Source organism: Equus caballus, chromosome 11 (genome assembly GCF_041296265.1).
Source record: "Equus caballus isolate H_3958 breed thoroughbred chromosome 11, TB-T2T, whole genome shotgun sequence".
In the NCBI taxonomy this organism is placed as follows: domain Eukaryota; kingdom Metazoa; phylum Chordata; class Mammalia; order Perissodactyla; family Equidae; genus Equus; species Equus caballus.
The window spans coordinates 1,354,701-1,374,750 of record NC_091694.1 but is presented as its reverse complement, the minus strand read 5'-3'; the positions used below and the strand labels follow the sequence as shown (position 1 = coordinate 1,374,750).

Sequence of the window (20,050 nt, the reverse complement as noted above, 5' to 3'; positions counted from 1 at the left end):
CCTGGCCACTCCCACCTGCACTGAGTGAGGTCACATCGCCAGCAATAAGACAGGTAGACTGCCATCACGTATGCAGTAGGATGCACACACTGAGACAGGGACATCCCATCTGTGGTATTCTTGCCCCGAATACACAACCCTGGGCTAATCATACAGAAGTGAGACAATTTCCGATGGGATTGACCCTCAGAAGTGTCAAGGTCAGGAAAGACAAGGAGAGGCAAAAGCACTCCCAGGTGAAGACAGTGAAGACATCTTAATCTTAGCTCAAGGCAGGGGACCATGTGGACCAGGAGCAGCATTTACAACACAGGCAATCAGGACAACTGGCTGAACCCGACTGCGATGTGGTTGAGGTATGGTGTTGTGTCAATGCTAATGCCTGATCGTGTGAGAGGATGTCCTTGTTTTTAAAGAAATACTACACATGGAAGGATTTAGGGGTGAAGCAGCATCAGGCTGCAACTTACTCTCAATCAGTTACCAAAATAGACAGAGAGAATACAAAAGAATGGGTGGAATGTCAACATCTAGGGAGTCTGGGAGAGGAGTATGCAGGAATTCTGGGTACTATTCTCACTTCTTTTCTACAAACCTGATTACCAAAATTACAAAATGACACTTAAGAACATTCACAGTTAAACAGAAAAATAGACTGACGTTAACAAAAAAGATAAGGGAGGATGCTAGCTTTATTAATTTCGGAAGATCTTACAGTTTTTGAGACTATTTGTATAGAATTTAAATAATACAAGGCAATGTGGAGAAAGATGACGTGATTCTTATCGTTGTAAAACTGGAGTACAGGCATTCATCACATTCACCAAATCAACCTTTTACGATCCTAGTTTGTTGAATGTGATAGAAGCCGTGATAACACAACATTCAATTCCATTTAGTCCAAGGAAAGTCCTCCAAACTGCCCAGGGAAGAGTGCCTTATCCATGATAACTATTATTCAATCCAGACACCAAAAAAAGACTATGGGTTGGCCCATGGCCTAGTGGTTAAGTTTGGTGTCAGCCTCTTCAGTAGCCCAGGTTTGGTTCCTGGGTGTGGACCTACACCACTCATCAGTGGCCATGCTGTGGCAGTGACCCGCATACAAAATAGAGGAAGACTGGCAACAGATGTTAGCTCAGGACAAATCTTCCTCGGTGAAAAAAAAAAAATTATAAAGAACAGAAACTGCCAAGCACAATCACAATGAGATACCACTTCATACCCTATGGGTGGCTAAAACAAAAACAAGTGTAGGCGAGGATGTGGAGAAAGTGGAACCCCAGACACTGCTGGTGGGAATGTAAAAGGGTGCAGCCACCGTGGAAAACAGTTTGGTGGTTCCTCAAAAAGTTGCCTTACAACCCAGCAATTCTACTCCAAGAGAACTGAAAGCATATGTTTACATAAAAAATGTGCACACAAACACTCATAGCAGCATCACTGTAATAGCCAGAAAGTGGAAACTACCCACATGCCCATCAACTCACAGATAAAGAAAATGTGACATATCTGCCACAGAATATTCAGCAGGGAAAGGACTAAAGTATTGATTCATGCTATAAAGTGGATGAAACATGAAAACATGATGTAAGTTAAACAAATCAGACACAAAAGATCAGATATTGTACAATTCCAGTTATGTGAACTGTCAGAAGAGGCAGATCCAGAGACACAGTAGACTAGTGCGTGCCAGGGGCTGGGGGAGGGGGGAATGGGGAGTGACTGCTAGTGGGTTTCTTTTTGGGGTGATGAGAATATTCTGGAATTTGAATGTGGTGGTGGATGTGTGCCTCTGGGAATAGAGTAAAATCATTGAATTGTACACTTTAAATGGGTAAACTTTATGGCATGTCAATTACATCTCAATAAAGCTCTCATTTTTAAAAAGCTAAGTAAGCAAGGTTTTGTCTGGAGGGTGCTGGGAAGGTGATTCCATTTGTAGCATCATCCCTTTGTGCCGAATGAACACGTTATTTTCTCAGTTAAAAAACCAGTTTTCTTAAACAAGCACTTCACATTCCATACACCATGAAAACAGAAGGCAAAAGCCCGCTCCACCACCTTTGCCTTTTTGGCCGTTGTCTATGGAAGGCATCCACATGGAGTCTCCAGATGCTGGCCTGCAACCCTCCCACCAGGCTGAACCTCTGATCAATGCCAGCACAGGGCTCCTTCCTTCAAAGCCCAGCATAGAGGCCAGGTTGGAAGGCCCCTCATCATCCGCTCCCTCCACCCTCGGCACCCTGGGGTCCTGGCTTGTGCCTGAGCTTTCCCCCGAAATACCCCCATGGCAGACACCTCCACCCTCCACCTCACTAGCAAGGCCCTTCCCACTCCTCAACGCTGGGCTATTTTCCTGCGCGGCCTTATTACCACCTGACGTCCTGTAGTTCTTTCCCCGTCCTTCCCCATTGGAACGTCGTTCTGTGAGGGCAGGGATCTGTGTGGTGTTCACTGCTGCTTCCCCAGCCCCTGGAGAGGGGGCCTGGCCTGGAGCAGCATTCACTTATTTGTTGGATGAGTAAAAAAACTTCATTTCCTTTAACCTCTAAAATAACAAGATTACCTCACGAAGCTCTTGGGGGGATAAATGTGATCTATACAGAACACCCAGCGGTGTGTGAGGCAGAGGCCCTCAACAAACACTTGTTGAATATTTCCGCAGCCAGCGACCGACAAACACTCTGAGCATACGTTTCAACACTTATTTCTATCGTAGTTGAACAAAACCATACTCATTCAGATGACACCGCCGCTGCTGAAAATAGCACGTGACACGGTTCCAAAGGATTTCTGAGGAGTGTGACAGTCGCTCTGCAAAGGCAGCACCTTAACTCTTGCTGGGTTCTGTACGATCCACAAAGGGAGAGTTGTTCCTTCTCATCCCAGGTTGCTCAGTAAGAGCCGCCTCCGACTCCTTAGGCAAAGGTCCTGGAGCTCCAGTCCCTGTGGGCGCGGCTTCTCCCTGCTGCTGGCTGCCTACTCAGCGCCTTTGAAAACCCTGAAGAGTAACTCACAGGCCAAGCGAGTCACATGCCCATTTCTGGACCCATCACTGAGCTTCCATTCCGACCTCAGAGCAGGAAAGGGATGCAGAGTGCCTCCAAGTGTGGGCCTAACCCAGCAAACGAGGCAACCCAGGCCATCTGGTCTGCTGTGGAGAAGACTGGCCACCTGCAATTTGGTGTCTGAGCAGAGAATGTGAAGGAGAAAAACATGCAAAACCACCAAGTGTTATTTCATCCTTCATTCATTCCCAGCAGTCGGAGGGAAGCCCAGGACCGCCCTGCAGGTGACTGGACGCCTAGTCTGCCCTGCATCATGTCATCTCTGCACGCTCAACAGCCCCCTCCTTCTTCCCTCTCAAAAGCATCCCAGCAGGGACAAGAAATTCCATGGTCCTCCAGCCCTTGAAGTAAAATGAGGTTTTCCTTGTTCCACAAATAAGGAAGCTAAAGCTTAGAGCAATGGAGCGTTTTCTCCCGGCTGTCATGCTCACCTCCACAAGGAGTCCAGGTGGCATCTGGTTCCACACACCCCACTAGACTCACTTGCCAAATCCTGGGGTTTTCTTACTGTCATCCTTCCCCCAACTGGGCCCCCAGCTCCTGTGACATCACTCCTCCCTACTTCTCCCGTCACCTCCAACCCTCCCTGGGCCACACCACCCACTGCCACTTTACTAGCGTCCACGTGGCAAGAGCTGCCAAATTGAAGATGTCCAGCTCAAAGCAACACTCATGTGTGCCCACATCTAGATGCCTGCCCCATTTCTGGTGCCTCCGCCTGCCTCCTAGGTCCAATACTGAGCGTGGCACCCTCCCCTTCACCTGCTTTCTTCCTGGGGCTTCCTCCCCACTAAGGATACCTCCTACCCAGCCCTGCTAGGCACTCTTCACGCTGCCCCACAAGCCCCTACAGCCCGGTCACTGATCCCTCCAAATGCCTCTGAGTCACCACCCCACGGCTCCCCATCCCCATAGCCATCAGTTCCAGGATTTACGGCCTCTGGCCTGGGCCTACCTCACCCCTCAGTCAGATGTTCTCTCCAGCTTCTGGGCAGCAGGGAGCAAGACGGCCCACCACCTCTGCTGTCAACATTCTCCAGAAGGTAGTTTGCCGGCCTGGCATGCGCCTGCTCAGCATAAGGCCATCTCCTCAGGGACACTGCCTGACTCTGCCTGGACAACCTGACCTGTCACATCCACCCGCCTCGGCCACAAGAACTAAAGCTGGGCATCTGACGGTCCCTCCCCCTGCTGGACTGGGCTCCTCTGAGAGCGGAGATGAGTCATCTTATTCATCTTTCCATCAGTATCTGCCATGGCGCAGGCTGCACAAGTGGCAGCCACTGGCTCTGTAGTGCCAGTGTTGTAACTGACAATTAAAGGGCCACCCTTAGTCACACCCCACCTTCGTGACTCACTCTAGCCCTGTCCCAAACAGGGAAGCGGCCTTGGCAGCTGCCTCCTGGGAGAGGTGAGCCTGAGCTCCTGTCTCCGTCTTGCTTATTGCCATCACCTCTGGTCCCAGCTGTTAGGCTCGGGGCAGCTCCCTGCCCCGACTCAGCTCCCCCCACAGTCCCTGTTCTCAAAGGGCTATTGTCATCTTCTAACCAACCTAGCATCAGGAGATAGTCCGGCCCTCCCACCCAGCCCTGGAATGTGCTTCTGAGCCACAGAACCAGGACCTTCAGCTCTGCTGGGTTTTAGACTAAACAGAGTAGCCCACAAGCATGCCCTCCAGAGCAGGGGAAGTGCAAGACCCAAAAGAGACTACAGATGGGTCTCCATTCCCTGCCTCCGACAGGGAGCTCGGCCCTTCCTGAACCACACTGCAGGGCAGGCCGGCACTGAGGCGAGTGATGTCGCCAGCCTGCTCTATTCCATCTCAGAGGAGTCCAGATGGGCACACGTGTCTGCAGGTCCCTCCAGTTTTCTGCAGGTCAGATGAGACTCCACTACAGCCTCCGCTAGCGATTCTACCAGAGAGCAATTCAGAAAAGAGGACACCCTTACGCCTTACTCCTTCCTGGACAAAACAGACCGAGAGAAACACCAGGGGATTAGGCTGCAAGTCAGAACTGCTGAGTCCAAGTGTCTGAGAACCAGAGCACCAGAAGGGAATGACAGCCTAACCTGGTCATCTGAAATCTGGCAGCAACACGAAGCGCCCCGCCCCTCACCTCGTGGTGCAGGCAGTGAGTAGGCGGCTGCAGGCAGAGCGACTGCTGCTCTCTGTCCTCCCACCTACCGGGGCAGAGAGGAAGCCGTTAGGATCAGTGCAAGAGAGATGCGACAGCAGCAGCCACCACCCCCTGAAGCACTGACTCCAACTCCACACCAGGACACCAGCTGCCCCCTCCCCAGTTCTGGCCAGGCAAGGACCCCAACACTGCAACAAATCAAACAGTTCCAGTTCTACACACATTTCTATTTTATTATGGCAAAGGTGAAAACACCACCTTCTCCACAACAGCAACCAGTAAAATTTATCCCAAAAATAACTCGGTACAAAACAGGTCTGTTTCAGAATTTAAAAAAAAAAAAAAGAAAAACAAATCTTTACAAGAGTTTTAAATCCTATTTTAAAACATAAAAGAAACAAATCCATCATTGGCCACACAGCCCCAGTCCGCCACCCTCCTCCCGTGAGGGAGCACGGACGAGACGTCTGGGTCCTGTCCCATGCACGGATTTGCCGGTCTGTTTAACTGGTGTCCATCTGAAACACAGATGAAAAGAGGTTCTCACTCAAAAGGGGGTCCCACCCCTAGTTGGGTTCTGATCGGCCCGGCCTGGCCCTCGTCTGGGACTTACTCTCGCATTGTAAGCGTCCAGCTGGGCGTCCAACTCCTCTGCAGAAAGCTGCTGCTTTGAACTCCTGCCGGTGCCTCTGCCTCTGCCCCGGCTGCCTCCACGGGTTCCTCTCCGGGTGCCGCCACCACCACCGAAGCCTCCAGAACCACGGTTTCTAGTCATCCCGCCTCTGTTTACACTAGCAAAGCAAAGGAGACTCAGTCCCACACTGGAGAGGCCTGAAGGAGGAGCGGCCACACGCCACATGCCGACCCTGTCCCCGAGGCCCCAGAGCTCACCTCTGTGCAGGTCTCCGCTGTGGGTCGATCTGCGACGTGACGAGCTGGATGTTCATGGGGCGGCCTGTGGCAGAGAGTACAAGAGGGTGCGTGCCCATCAGAGGACTGAGACCTGCCCAGCAGGCACCACACCCTGCTCTCCATGCAAGCACTGGAAAGAGGCTCTATGCGCCATCAAGTGCTCCTGACAAGGGACACATCCTGAAGATACTGCTGGCAGAACAAGATGGCACCAATGACAACCCCACCAACACCTCGCTCCTTCTCAGTGTGGCTGAGGCGGATGTCTGCTCAGGTGTCCGGGGTGCTCACAAGTGGAAAGGTGTGGGTGACCTGAGGGAAGAAGAACTGGTACCTGTGTCTTTACGACTACAGCCCCGCACTCAGAGGTTGTACTATGGCGGTTCTGAGAAGGCTTCACAGAAGTGAATCTTCCGGAAGGAGCTGAAGGAGGGGAGGGATGTAGCTTGCTGGATGGGGGTTCACAAGAGGTTGGTCCAGATGTGTGGGGCAGCATGAGAGGTGGCAGAATGGAAGAAAGAGACAAAGGGGCGAATGCAAAGTGTCCTCAGCCACAGGAGTAAGTCACATTCCTGCATGGACAGGCGCCAGCCCCAAATTCCACAAACTAGATACAGCCCTTCAGCCTTCCTGGGCCAACCCCAAACGCACCATCTAGAGGGACACCGTTGTACTGTTTCATAGCTTTCAGGGCATCTGCCTTCCGTTCAAAGTGCACGTCAGCTGTTCCTAAACTGCGGCCTGAGCGATCATAGTGCACGGCCGCCTTCTTCAGTGTCCCAAATTCAGCAAAGAGCTCCTGGGAATGGGAAAGAGCAGCTGTTAGCGAAACTGTTTTCTTTCTGGTGGCCCAGGGACAGTCCCTGGAAGTGGGAGCTGCTTTGGGGATATCTCCCTGGGAGGCAGACATACGTATGGGGGGCAGGGCAGTGGTAGTGGGAACTGGGGGAAGGGATGGGGCAGGCGGGACAGCAATTTCCAAGAGCAGCTAGGCCTGAGGGCTCCTGCCACCTTGGGGACCTGATACCTGTACCGTGATGCAGGTAAAGGATCACAAAGCCCACCAGTGAAGGGCACAAAATTAAGTCACTATCTTCTTCAACAAAGGAAAATTTACAACACGCTCAAGGACTGTGCCAAGAAACAGCAAAGGCCAAGATCACAGAGCAAGGGATGCTATCTGACATGTGGACCAGCTCAAAGGGCCCGCTGATTCGCCCTGACCCAGCCCCTCCCCCAGGGCAGATTCTGGCTCACCTTTCCCTCTCCTCCTACTCAAGCCTGCGGCAAAGTCTGAAGTCAAGCGCTGCCATGGAAACTGCCCTGACCTCAGGCAGGCTGGGAGTTGGAGAGGGAACCCAGAGTGTGGGGCTACTCCGGCCGCAGGCACACAGCGGGAAGTGGAGTTCACCAAAAGCGGTTTCCAGTGGATGCCAGAAACCACCTTAAAAAAAGTGTTGAGACACTGTGAGTGCTCACCAGCCTTGCTCTGTCCTCCCACGGTAAAATCAATCGGCTGGGCTCTGGGAAACTGAACCCAGGAAGGCCCAGCACCCTGACCCAGCCATCTCCAAGACTGACCCCCAAGATGCTGTTACTAAATCAGAAAAGAAGTTTAAATGCTTTTGGGGTTCAATCAACGTTAATACAAAAAAAAAAAAGGAGAAGAAGGGCTTCAACCAAAGATGGGTTTGAGAACCATGCCACTAACAAGACCCAGAGGGAATGGTGATAAGCGAGACAACATGACACAAGTCCTGTACAAGACACAGGGCTCAAGGCAAACAGCCGGAAAGATGACCAGCACCATCCTGCTTCTGTACTTCTCCAGTTCTATAAAAGGAGTTCTTTCTCCTTCCGACAAATAGGTACAAAACAAAAGAAAACAAGCAGCTTAGCTGTGTCAGTTAACCCAGAAACCACTCACATTCAACCAATCTTTTCCCGTTAGAAACTGGGAGCCCTGGCAGAGGATTTCCACTCACAGAACACATCTTCGTCAGGAGGAGCAGCGACTCCTCAGAGTAAGCTGGGGGGCCTGTCTCCCACCACAAACAGACCTACTCATGGACTTTCAACTCTGGCATGACTTCTGCTTTGCACTCCCGCAGCCCCTTACAGGGGACAGCAGCTAGCCCTTGGGTGCCTGGGAGGACTCACTGTCCTAAGGTGGGAGGAAACTCAGGGCCACATCCCAAACAACACGACCGATTCTGTGCACGGTGAACTGCTCACCGAGAAGCTCCAGACCCTTACCTGAATATCAGCATCAGACACTCCAAAGTCCAGATTTGACACCAACAGTTTCCCACCCGTCTCCACGCCGGCACCACCCCCAAATCCGCTGTCGAAAAGGTCGTGTTGCCATTTGTCAGGAAGTTGTTTCGGCTGAAGGAGAAAGAAAATACCAAAAGAGAAATAGACCCATGAGTCTCAGTCCAGGGTTCTCTCGCGCGCTCACGGTCACGGCAAGACCCTCCCTGATTGGGGCCCGGAGGAAAGCGTCCAGAGGGGGCTGCAAACCCTCGGCTTCCCGCCCGCGCGGGCCGGGCCGCAGCCCACCCTCCCGGGCCCCACGCCCCGCAACCTCTTAGTTCTCTCCAACGAACTTCTCGCCGCCAGTGCGGCCGCGCCCTACGTCCCCTCGGCCCCGGCGCCACAAGGCCCGGCGCCCAGCCGAGACAAAGGCCGGCAAGGTCTCCGCCTCCCAGGCCCGGTCGGCCGCGCGCCCTCCGGCCCGGCGCCCGCGCCCACCGGCCTGGCCCGGCAGGCCACCCTCTCCGCCGCGCGCCGCCCCGCCGCCCCGCCGCGGCCGGCCGGCCTCCGCACTCACCCTGCTGTAGGGCGCCGGCCGGTTCCTGCCGCCGCCGCCCGCCGCGCCGCGGGCGATGGCCGGCCGGTTCCGGATGGGCCCGCCGCCTCGGTTCACTCGCGCGGCGGCCTGCGCCCCGCCGCCGCGGCCGCCCTGGGAGCCAGCCCGGCCCCGGCCCCGGCCCCCGCCGCGGCCGCCTCGCTGGCTCCGGTTCAGTTTAATAATGTCGTCCAGAGACATGTCCATTTTGTCGGCCATGGCGGGCGCGGAATCGGCCTCGGCTCGAGCCCGCGCGTCAGCACGCCGGCACGTCACTTCCGGCGCCGCGCGGAGCCTTCCGGTGCCGCGTCCTCGGAGCGGCCGCTGATTGGCTGCGGGCGGGCGGCGGCAGGGCGGCGGTGCGGCGCGTGCGCGCTCGGGCGCGGCGCTTGAGGGGTGCCGCTGTAAGGTGCCGGGCGGAGGCCGCGGTGGTTTTTATACCTTCCCGCGCGGGCGCCGGCGCAGCCAACGGAAGGCGGGCGGGGCGGCGCGCGAGCCGGCCGCGGAGGTGCGAGGGCACGGGGCGGAGCGCGGCGCGGCCGTTGGGGCGGGGCCGGGCGCCGCCCCTCCCCGTCCCCTCCTCTCCCGGCGGTGCGGGTCGCGCGGGCTGCACGGCCGGGGTAGCGGGGCTGCCCGCCTGGGGCGAGCCCGGCGTGGGCGCGGGCCGCGCGCGGGGTGGTTTCCCGGGCCCTGGCTGGCGGGGTCGCTGTCCGTCTGTCGCCGCGCGTAGTCCAGCCCTTTGGAAGGCGCCGGGCGCCCGTTCTCGTTCCTCCAGAAGCCGGCGCGTCCCCGTGGGCTTCGGGCGCAGCGTGCGGCCAGCCCCGCGCGGGGCGCGGCTCTCGGCTGCCGCCGGGTTCTCGGGGCTCCCACGGCGGGCCCCGCGGGCGCAGACCCCCGGGCTCCGGGCGGCGCCCGTCCTTGGGTGCGGAGGCGCTGAGCTCTGCAGGCTCCGTGTAGCCAGGTGCTCTGTTCCCTCGCCCACAGGCCCCGCCGCCATGAAGGTGAAGATTAAGTGCTGGAACGGCGTGGCCACTTGGCTCTGGGTGGCCAACGACGAGAACTGCGGCATCTGCCGGATGGCCTTCAATGGCTGCTGCCCGGACTGTGAGTGCCCCCTGTGCCCGCTCCCTCTGAGCTCCGCCTGCTCGCCCGGCCCCAGCGTCTGCCCGGAAATAATCTGCACAAAGTCCTTGGGTTTTGGTTTTCCTTCTTTCGAGAAAAGTTGACAGACAAAAGCCAGGCAGTTTGGGCCTATGTTTGTATAAAGACTCCATGAAAAGTTCTGTGTAAAAAAAAAAAAAAAAAGGCCCAGCCTTTTCTCGTGATCAGACTCGGCTATGAAACGCATGGTGCAAAAACAGTGTGAAGCTTTTTCTTTGAAAATTCTCAAGCGAACAGAAAAATGGAACATTATAAGGACGACTCCCCCCCACCCGCCATCCGACACGTAGACTAACAATGGGACAAACAATGGGACAGGCCGGTGGCAGCGTGGTTAGGTTCCTGCGCTCCCGTCTGTGGCCCAGGTTCGTGGGTTCAGATCCCAGGCACAGACCTACATGAGCCCTGTTGTGGCAGTGAGCCATATATAAAGTGGAGGAAGACTGGCACAGATGTTAGCTCAGGGCCAATCTTCTCACCAAAAAAAGGGGGGGGGACAATGAATAAGTAACATGTTTCCATATTTGCTTCATGTCTTTGCTGAATTTTTTTAAAGTAAACAATAATTGACACCTCTCCCCACTCACTTCAGCTGTATCTCTAAATGTAATGCCAACTTTTTACCCAGCTCTGTCGTCATATCAGACAACATGACACTCACTTCCTTAGTGTCACCCCCCATTCCTAGTCCTTGTTCAGATTTTCCAGTTGTCCCCACATGTCTTCATTCTTGGGTGGTGTGAGCCTGGACGTCCCATTTGGTTGCTCTGTCCCTTAGCTGTTTAGTCTAGGACATCTTTCTTCTGCCTCTCGCTTTTTTTCAAGACACCTGACTCTCAGAAATTTGGTGTGTTGTCTTGCAGAACACCTACCTTCAAGCATTATCAGTTTCTTTCCTGCGATGTCCTTTGCATTGTTCTTTTGTCCCTAGTATGTTCTGTGAACTAGGAATGTTTGATTACATATTCAGGTCAGAAGCAGATCTTTGCACCTGTGAATTTAGTTTGCGGTCAGACCTAAGTAAAAATGAAGCAGGATCGAGGGTGGTCCCAGAGGAAGGTGGGCTCGGAGAGTGCTGCGGAGCTCTGCGCTGCCCTGGGGGTGACCAGGCCTGGTTTTTGGGGCCAGGTGAATGCCCAGAATGATCATAGGGCTTTGCTTCTTACAGTGAAATTCAAACCATTGAATTTTAGTGCAAATGCTGTTTTATTCTAGACTTAGTCTTTACGTCTGCCTTGCTGAAAGGAAATCTCATTACCCAGAATTTAATCCATCCTGATTTAGTCAAACAAGTGGGATGTAACCTTACGAAATCATTGATTAGCTCTACTTGATCAGATCTTATTTAGTAGCTAATGAGAATAGCTATGCACAAGGTCTGTCTCATCTGATTTATTTTATTATTCATTTATTTATTTTTTGAGGAAGATTAGCCCTGAGCTAACGTCTGCTGCCAATCCTCCTCTTTTTGCTGAGGAAGACTGGCCCTGAGCTAACATCCGTGCCCATCTTCCTCTACTTTATATCTGAGACGTCTGCCACAGCATGGCTTGATGAGTGGTGGGTAGGTCCACACCCAGGATCTGAACCGGGGAACCCTGGGCCACCAAAGTGGAACATGCAAACTTAACTGCTGCGCCACTGGGCTGACCCCTCATCTGATCTCTTTTAAATTGCCCTTCCTGAGGGTACAGCAAAGGCTGTGGGAGCCTAAAGTGACAAATGCTTGCAGCTTCCTAAGCAACAGATTGTTACTTTATGAAAAGAAAACTCCTCGAAAGCATGTCTGTGGCCATGTCCTCAGCCCAGTGTGGGCGAGTGAGCCTGCGTGTTAAAGATAGCACCCGTGGGCCCGCACAGGGCCTGCTGAGCCCAGCCTCACCTTTCCAGCGGGGCCTGGGGCTGGGCGTCTCCGAGTTGTGGGTGTGCTCAGCTTTTGCTGAAGCAGGCCTGTTGGCTAGAGAGAGTAGGAGGCTTGGAGTCTGATCTTTGGACCTGCTGATTATTAAGTTAGAGTGGCCCAACTGTAATGTGCAAAGTGTTTGACAAGCCTAATAACGTGCTTTCTATGCAGATTAAGTGACACTGGGTTTCTCTTACTAAAATTGAATTCCTATGAAAAATCCAGAGTGACTAAAGCTGTAATACATCTGCTCCATGTCCAGAGGGCTTTGAGGATAAAAGTCTTGCCAAGAGGTGTTTTAACTGAAAAAGACTTCTATCAAGACACTAGCAAGCCCTGCATGAGTCACTGTCATCATGAGTCACTGTCATTGTGCTCTTGTGCTCATCAGATGCCCCAGGCAGACACTAGAATGAAGCGGCTCCTTCATCCAAGTGAGCCCTGCCACAAATGGACAGGGTGACCTGGTGACCCCTCACAGTGGGCTATTACGGCACCCTCACTGGTGGGCTGGCTGGCTCCTGTTCATTGTTTCCCATCCTCTGTTTATAAGGGACTCTAATTTGATAGGGGTGATTCCAGCGTTCTGCTGAGGTTGGAAAGGCCCGGGGTTTGGGGGGGGGGGGAGGGAACTGATCTACACCAGGTGTCACAGCATGTGGGCTCCTGGCACAGGGTCCTACTCACCCCACCCCATGGCCCCGGGGAGCAAAGTGAGGTATACAATTTTGTGTTTTCTAAGTATATAATTTTATGTTTGTTTTGTCATAAAAGTTTCAGAAAGGGAGTCACATCTTTGTTATAGAAAGATTGAGAAACTGCCCCAAATAAGGGAATAAAAAGTTGTAGCGGTGGCCCTCCCTTGTAACTCAGTGAGGTGGATGTGCAGCCATGGAGCAGGGCTGTTAAAGGCAGGCAAGGAGCGGCATGTTTTCAGCAAACGCTGAAGGATGCCGTCTCTGACCCTGCACTCACACCCACCACCCACCACCCACCCGGCAGCCACTGTGGGTGCCGGGTCGGAGTGCTGCCCTCGGGAAGTGGCAGCTGCCTGTTGGTTGTGTGGCCTTGGTCTGTCTGTAAGGTGGGGTGAGGCTACAGAGCACTATGAGGTTGGACAAGAGCACCGGCCAGGTTCCCAGCTTCTTGTTCAGCACAGAGCAGATGCTAAGTGGGATTTGAGAGTGTTATATTGTGGCTCAGCTGTGTTATTTTTTTTTCTTTTTCTTTTCTTTTTTTTGAGAAAGATTGGCCCTGAACTAACATCTGTACCCATCTTCCTCTACTTTATATGTGGGACGCCTGCCACAGCATGGCTTGACAAGTAGTGCATAGGTCTGTACCCAGATCTGAACTGGCGAACCCTGGGCCACCGAAGCAGAACGTGCAAACTTAACTGCTGTGCCACCAGGCTGGCCCTTTTTAACGTATTTCAGGATCACAGGTCGTGTTTGGTGTCAAGAGTGAGGACCAGGACTACAGGCAGCCAGGCTCGGCCCTGTGGTCACAGAGGTCCGAAGGCAGTTTCCGTCCTCCAGGAGCTCCCAGACCTGCACTTAGGACATGTGTTGAATGGAACTGCTGCCTAGACAAGGCATTGCCTGTTCGCCTGGACCTGGCTTGTCCGTCTGGTCCCTGTTGGTGCCCCAGTGACATCTGGCCACAGCTAGCACCTGATAGGCCCCCAAGGCAGTGCTGTGGAGATGGCACCGGGAGAGGGTGGAGGCCACAGGCTGCAGTCCTCCATGCCCATGGGCACCCTGACGCAAGGTCTGGGGGTGGTCATGGTGCTCTGCTGGCACCAGCTGTGTAATGGGGTTTTCCAGATTCTTGGAAATCAGGGGGACACTGTTTCTCTTGATCACAGGGAGCATGGAGTGTCCTCTTTGTGCCAGGCCCTCTCCATGGAGGTAGCATTTCCAGGCACGTGGAATGGAGTGCCAGCAGCATGTACCCTGTGCCTTGGACGTGGGACCCTTTCAGGCTAGAACCTGCTGACAGGCTGACCATAAACGCTAGTGTCCCCAACCCACTTCCTTGTCCTGCCCTGGGTCCTTGCTGCCTAAGGAGGAAACCTTGTAGATCCCAAGGCCCCAGCCCACCTCCTCTTGATGAAGAGGAACAGTTCCCTACTCAGATGTGTGTCCCCTCAGTGGGCACCTGGACACATTAACGTCCTAATCCTCTTGGCATGACAGGTCAAGTGGCAGAGCTGCACTGTGTCTGGGGATGGGCTCAGGCCCTGGGAGGCCAGGAGGTGGAGACTGTGGCCCCGGGAGGGCAGAGTGAGCTGAAGCAGCCCCGGGTGGTCATTGCAGGTCTTTATGTGGGGGTGGCTGTATGACCTGGTCAGTGGTAGCACTTCTGATTTCTGTCTTCTCTGAAACATGAGACAGGAGGGGCTCTGGCCGCCCTGGGTGCACATTGCCCTAGGCTGCAGTGGGCTGGTACCGATGCCTGTGTTCTGGGGTCCCATGCTCTGTGTGACCTTCCTGGTCCTCTCCTGTCCCCTCCCACAGGCAAGGTGCCGGGCGACGACTGCCCCCTGGTGTGGGGCCAGTGCTCACACTGCTTCCACATGCACTGTATCCTCAAGTGGCTCAACGCGCAACAGGTGCAGCAACACTGCCCCATGTGCCGCCAGGAGTGGAAATTCAAGGAGTGAGGCCAGCGCTGCGCCCGACGCCCCCTCCCCTCGCCCCAGATGGTGTCCTGACACTCCCGTCCCCCCCATGGGACTGGATGGCCATGGTCTCTACCAGGATGGTCCTTTCTGGGCTGGGATAGGGTTGATGTGAGGACCAGAGCTGCATTTGTCTTTTTCCATCACAGTGTTGACACTATCATCCACTAAGTGAAACTCATTAAACTCCCAAGTCGCTGGAGGCATCTGGTGCCTGTTTTCTTGGTGCTGCCAGTGTGCATTGATATGAAAACTCTCATGAATAAACATCTCAGTGCCGCGCCCGAGGCCCTGAGTCACAACTCCAGAGGAGAAGGAGTGTGAGATCAGCCGGAAGAGCCCGGGGGAGGCTGACTGGCTTAGGTGGTTTGAAGGCCATGGTGGTGTTGAGGCCCTGGGGTATGTTCTTGCCAACAGGGGAAGTGAAGGAACTGTCGGCAGGCCTCTCACCTGATGAAGCCAGGCTGGGGCCCTGGGAACCGCCCCTCATTCTGGTCTGTGGGACCCTGGCTGGCCATAGCCAGCAGCCACTGTGAAGAGTCCCTCCTGCCAGAAGGCTGTCCCTGACCAGGTGGGAGCCAGCCGTGCGAGGCTGCGGGCCGTCTGTCTGTCTTCTCCTGGGCTCCAGCTGAGGGCCAGCTCTGTTGGCTGTGACTCACTAGCGTAAGGACCGCTGTCCGTGACATCTGGGTGTGCCCCCAGGTGTCGGGGGGTCTCCCCTGCCGAGGGAAGGACAGCCCTTGGCAGGCTCCTTTGGGCACCTCTTCCTCCACAGCTCCTGTGGGGTGGCGGCCCCTGTGGGGACCGTGGTCCCAGCCTTGGGGGTCTCGGGGAGCTTCTGGATGGAGATGGCTGCAGGCTGTGTGGCCCTGTGAGCTGCAGGGAGTCACCTGGCTCCTTCCAGTCCATCCTCCCTGACTCCTCCCCTTGGGGTCCCTGCCTGGTCCCCGCGTCACGCCTTCCATCTGCCTAGTGGGAGGCCAGTTGCTGAACATTCTTACACTACTGTCCTGTTCTCACCCTCCAGGGGAGAATCCTGGACTCCACTTGGAGGGACAGGCCTCCTGGTCACCTGTATGGCACCCTGTGTGGCATCTTACTTCCTGTCTGGACATCATGTCTAGAGGAAAGGAGGCCCTGGGGACTCTCTTCCTCACTGAACCTGGACATCACGTCCTCCTTGCCCAGAAACCCAGCTGCCAGGGCCCCCATGCTGATATCTGTCCTAGAAGGGACATCTAAAGGAAGACACAGTGTGACCAGAACATTTGGGGAGCGTGGGTGGGAGGAGGGGTGCCTGAGTGAGCCTAATGGCTGATATCACCTGCCAGGGCAGGGCTGGCAGCCCAGGCTCAGCTTCCTGGGTCCTGCCATCAGCCCTGCACACAAAGTTCCACGTGGCCATTGGGTTCTGGCTGCTGCTCTACTCTTGGAGCCTCCGTGTCTACAGTGTGTCTGGATCTGGGGAGTCACGAGAAGCTCTCAGCCCAGCAGGGAAGACGACCCTCGCTGGGAGGTGGGCCATGGCCACTGCAGAGGACCCCACTGGGTGGCCTGGCAGGCCTGAGGCTTCCCGGGGTCTCCTGATCTCATCCTGGCCTGCACCCAGCCCGCCTCCCCTCCTTGGAGTTCTGCCTTCCCTGGAGAGTTCTCTCCTGTGACAGGACTTGCCCACCGGGACTGTGTCTGGGGCGGCAGACCCTGAGCCTAACTTCCCAGGCCCTCAGCCCTTGCTCCTTGGGGTAGATGCTCTCACCTGCAGAGGGGATCACAGCTCTCGCCCCAGGTCACACACCCTCTCCCGACAGGCTGCTCCTACTTCCTTGCCACTTGGACCCCTCAGCCCTGTTTCCTGGGTTCCAGCTTGGGCCCCTTGAGCTGGACACACAGCTGCCTGCCAGGCCCCACACCCCCTGAGCCCAGGCTTCTGCCTCCCAGGAAGCTCAGAGCCCCTGCAAGTTCTTAGGACCCCATGACTTTCCCCAACCCCTCCTCCAGGCGGCAGAGTCGCCCCATCGCCCTTTGCAAACGCTCTCCCCTGGCCTGCCTCCCTCATCTCCCCATGAGCACCCCCTCGCCATCCCCAGTGAGCCATCCTGCCCACCCTGCCACCAGCTCCATTTTCCCACTGGGCTGTGGCTTGAGTTAGAGCCTGCGTCTTGATGCATCTCTTGGACGCTGGCACACAGTATGTGTTCCATGGATGATCTTGTGCTGGGCAGTAACTGTCTCCTGCCCTCTGGGGCCAGCCCCAGTATTTGGGGGTGACTGGAGAGGAGGCCTGAGGCTCCTGAGGGCACCCACCCAGGGCAGAGCTGGGTGGGAGGAGCCTCTGATTCTGCCCAGCTGTCCCTTGGTCCAGTTTCCAGAGGTCAAGCCTGGCCTTCGTGCCCCCTCCTCCTAGAGGCCCCCAGCCAGTAGCAGTCCTGTGGGTAGACCCTTCGCCCCTGGGTGTGAAGCAGACTATGGTCCCCTGGCTGGCCCAGCCTTTGATGGCTCCTCAAGAAGCTGTGGCCTTTGGGGCTGGCCTGGTGGTGCAGCGCTTAAGTTCACATATTCCGCTTTGGCAGCCTGGGGTTCACAGGTTCAGATCCCGGGTGTGGACATGGCACTGCTTGCCATGCCATGCTGTGGTAAGCATCCCACATACAAAGTAGAGGAAGATGGGCATGGGTGTTAGCTCAGGGCTAATATTCGCCTCAGCGAAAAAAAAAAAAGGATTGGCAGCAGATGTTCGTTCAGGGCTAATACTCCAAAAAAACGAAGCTGTGGCCCTCAGATCAGCTCCCCTTTCAGGCTGTAGAAATTGTCCCTCATGCACGGTGTGGCTAATGGCTCTCTCTCCAGCCTCATGAGCACTGGGACCTCTGGGGGGTGACTCTTAGGGCTGGGGCGCCTTCGGACTGGTTGGGGGGGTCAGTGCAGCCTCGCTTGCCTTTGCTCCCCCTGAGGCCAACCCATGGCGGTGGGAGCGGCCGCGGAGGGCCTGGGCGCCCCTCCCAGCAGAAGCAGCCAGGGCCAGAGACCGGGAGGCGGGCGGGGGTGGGCAGGATGGGGGCGTCGGACCCCTGCCGAGCGCAGGACCCATCTGCGCCTCCCTCCCAGCCTCCCTCCCATCTGCCCCTGCGCCCGCCGAGGGGCGCTGGCCCAGCGCGGCTTCTTCCTCGGGGATGGGGAGGCCCGACGGGTCCCCCGCGCCCGCCCCGCCCCGTCCCCGCGCAGATATAAGGCGGCGGGCTGCCGCGGCTCCAAGCCCCGCCGCCGCCCGTCCCCATGGCCCGGCCCGCGATGCTGTTGGCTGCCGCCCTGGCGCTCTGCCTGCTGCTGGCGCAGCCCGGCCTCGCGTGGTACAAGCCGGCGGCCCGGCCCAGCCTCTACTCGGTGGGCCGCGCCGCGGGGCTGCTGTTCAGCCTCCCCAGGTCCCCGGACGCGCGGCGCGCCGAGCCCCGCGTGGGCGCGGGACCCCCGGGCCGGCCCGGCGCCTTCCCGGAGCTGCGCCCCAGCCTGCGGAGCCTCGTGAGCGCGGGCACGGGGGGCGCAGGGCGCGGGTGAGCGAGGGGCTGGGGGCGCGGGCGGGGGTGGGGCGGGGCCCCCCCTTAGCCTCCTCCCGCCCCCAGACCCTGTGCGTCAAGGACGTCGCGCCGAACCTGCAGAGCTGTGAGCGGCTCCCCGACGGCCGCGCCACCTTCCAGTGCAAGGCGGACGTCTTCCTGTCGCTCCGCGCCGCCGACTGTCACAGCCCCTGAGACTGTCACAGCCCCTGAGCCCGGCCCGGACCCCCGGACTTCGCCGGCTCCCGCGGGCATCCCCGCCGCACACCGCAGATACCCCCAGGCCCGGCAGGCATGAGGTGGAGCCCAATACCGCCCACCCCATGTCGGCAATAAATGGCTAAATGAATAAAAGAGAAGTGAAGCTGGCTTCTGAGTGTCGTGGGCACCGGGTGGGGGTTGTCGGAGGGGGCAGGGACCTGTAAGTCTCCAAGCCTGGACTCTGCCACCAGGCTACACTCCCCTGCCCCGACCAGGTCCTGGGCACAGACAGCTCTCCGGTTCCTCAGGCCACCAGGCTCTCCTGAAACATCCCACACAGGAGTACCCCAAACCCACTGCTGGGAAACGCCGCTGCAAGTTTGCGTGGGCCCCCAGCCTTACCCATCCTGAAAGCCTTCCAGAGCCTCCCACCCCGCTCTGCCAAAGGCTGTTCTCCATGTCTGACATCGGCACCCCCTGCTCCCATCACCCCACACCTCCCTTCCTTTGTCCATGCAGCTCCTGAATCGTCTTGGGAAGTGCTGCCTGTGTCCCCCCACTAGCTATCAAGTCTACTCAGCCAGCTCAAAGGTCCCACCTTACAGAAGACTCCCCTGACTATCCCACGCCAGGTGGGCCTCCTGCCTCACACCCTGTGTTTTTTGAGGCCAAAGCTCTCCCTTACAAGAGGTGCAGCTCCTGGGGTCACTCCTTTCTTGGAGCCAAAATACCTGGAAGTACTGAACCCAAGGTGGAGACTCACTCAGTGTGCCAAGTGGATGAGTGCGCAGGCCAAGCTGGGTGGGGGGCATTGCAGCAGGTTGAGGGGCTGCCCAGAGGCCCTCCCACCCACACCAGAGGTGGGCAAGCATCCCACATCTGATATGGGGCAGCCAGCCGGGCTCCTCGGATGCCTGGGACTCTGCGTTCACCGCTGCTCTGACCCACGGGCAAGCAGGCTCCCCTGCAGCCCTGGGTGCTGCCCTGCCTCAAGGGAGGGGCTGGTCGGACCATGGCTCCCCTAGTGCCACTGCCTTGTCCAAGAGCCCAGCCCACAGTGGCCTCCCTGGCCCCACACTCAGGCTAGTTCTCTCGTTTCCCTGTCGGAATCTCGCAGTTGACTCCTGCCCCACCCGCAGTGAGGCTGACTGAGTTCCCTTCAGAACATGAACTGCGGTCTCTGGCAGGGCTGGCTCCTAGGAGGCAGGAAGGCAAAGTGAGGGCCTGAGCCCTAGTCATGGAAGTCTGGAGCCTGCCTCAGGGGTGTCCCCCACCTCAGAGTGCCTGGACAGCTGGGCCTCAGGGCCTGAGGGAGCAGGGGCCCACTGGCCCTCCACTCAGACAGGCTGTGGGTGGGACCCACAATCCCACTGCACCTGGGTGGATGTATCTCTGGGGGTGCTGGCCTTCCCCACCCCCAGGTCCTGCATCTCCTTCAACTGTGGCCCAGCTGTGGTTCCCTGGCTGCTGCTGTGGGCAGTCCCCACCCTCGGGGTGCCACCCAGCAGGAGCACTGGGCAGGCCTAGGGCAGATTCCAGCGTCAAGGGGAGCCTGCCAGCCTTTCATGTCCTCCCAAGT

At 56.8% G+C, this 20,050-nt stretch overlaps 3 protein-coding genes and 1 non-coding gene across 5 annotated transcripts; 2 read left to right on the top strand and 2 right to left on the bottom strand.

Moving 5' to 3' along the window:
- Window positions 1-4,627: 4,627 nt before the first annotated feature.
- On the bottom strand, window positions 4,628-4,772 carry MIR7035 (microRNA mir-7035). Its single transcript, NR_128134.1, has one exon. It is a non-coding gene; the product is annotated as a microRNA mir-7035 (primary transcript).
- Window positions 4,773-5,415: 643 nt separating this feature from the next.
- Window positions 5,416-9,217, bottom strand: ALYREF (Aly/REF export factor). The gene is made up of 6 exons (NM_001433653.1): window positions 8,955-9,217; window positions 8,378-8,509; window positions 6,773-6,920; window positions 6,101-6,164; window positions 5,823-6,000; window positions 5,416-5,727 (listed from the first exon to the last, which is right to left on the bottom strand). Exons 1-6 carry the CDS (start codon window positions 9,189-9,191, stop codon window positions 5,713-5,715), a joined length of 774 nt encoding a protein of 257 aa, NP_001420582.1. The 5' UTR covers window positions 9,192-9,217; the 3' UTR covers window positions 5,416-5,712.
- A 29-nt stretch (window positions 9,218-9,246) lies between these two features.
- On the top strand, window positions 9,247-14,925 carry ANAPC11 (anaphase promoting complex subunit 11). 2 transcript variants are annotated; one of them, XM_023651768.2, is made up of 3 exons: window positions 9,247-9,480; window positions 9,957-10,076; window positions 14,556-14,925. In XM_023651768.2, exons 2-3 carry the CDS (start codon window positions 9,968-9,970, stop codon window positions 14,699-14,701), a joined length of 255 nt encoding a protein of 84 aa, XP_023507536.1. In that variant the 5' UTR covers window positions 9,247-9,480; window positions 9,957-9,967; the 3' UTR covers window positions 14,702-14,925. The 2 variants fall into 2 exon arrangements, with proteins under 2 accessions (XP_023507536.1, XP_001488245.1); XM_001488195.7 differs by lacking the exon at window positions 9,247-9,480 and having other exon boundaries at window positions 9,559-10,076.
- Window positions 14,926-17,846: 2,921 nt separating this feature from the next.
- NPB (neuropeptide B) lies at window positions 17,847-18,639 on the top strand. The gene is made up of 2 exons (XM_023651766.2): window positions 17,847-18,235; window positions 18,337-18,639. The coding sequence occupies exons 1-2, from the start codon at window positions 17,993-17,995 to the stop codon at window positions 18,463-18,465; spliced, it is 372 nt and encodes a 123-aa protein (XP_023507534.1). The 5' UTR covers window positions 17,847-17,992; the 3' UTR covers window positions 18,466-18,639.
- The last annotated feature ends 1,411 nt before the right edge of the window (window positions 18,640-20,050 follow it).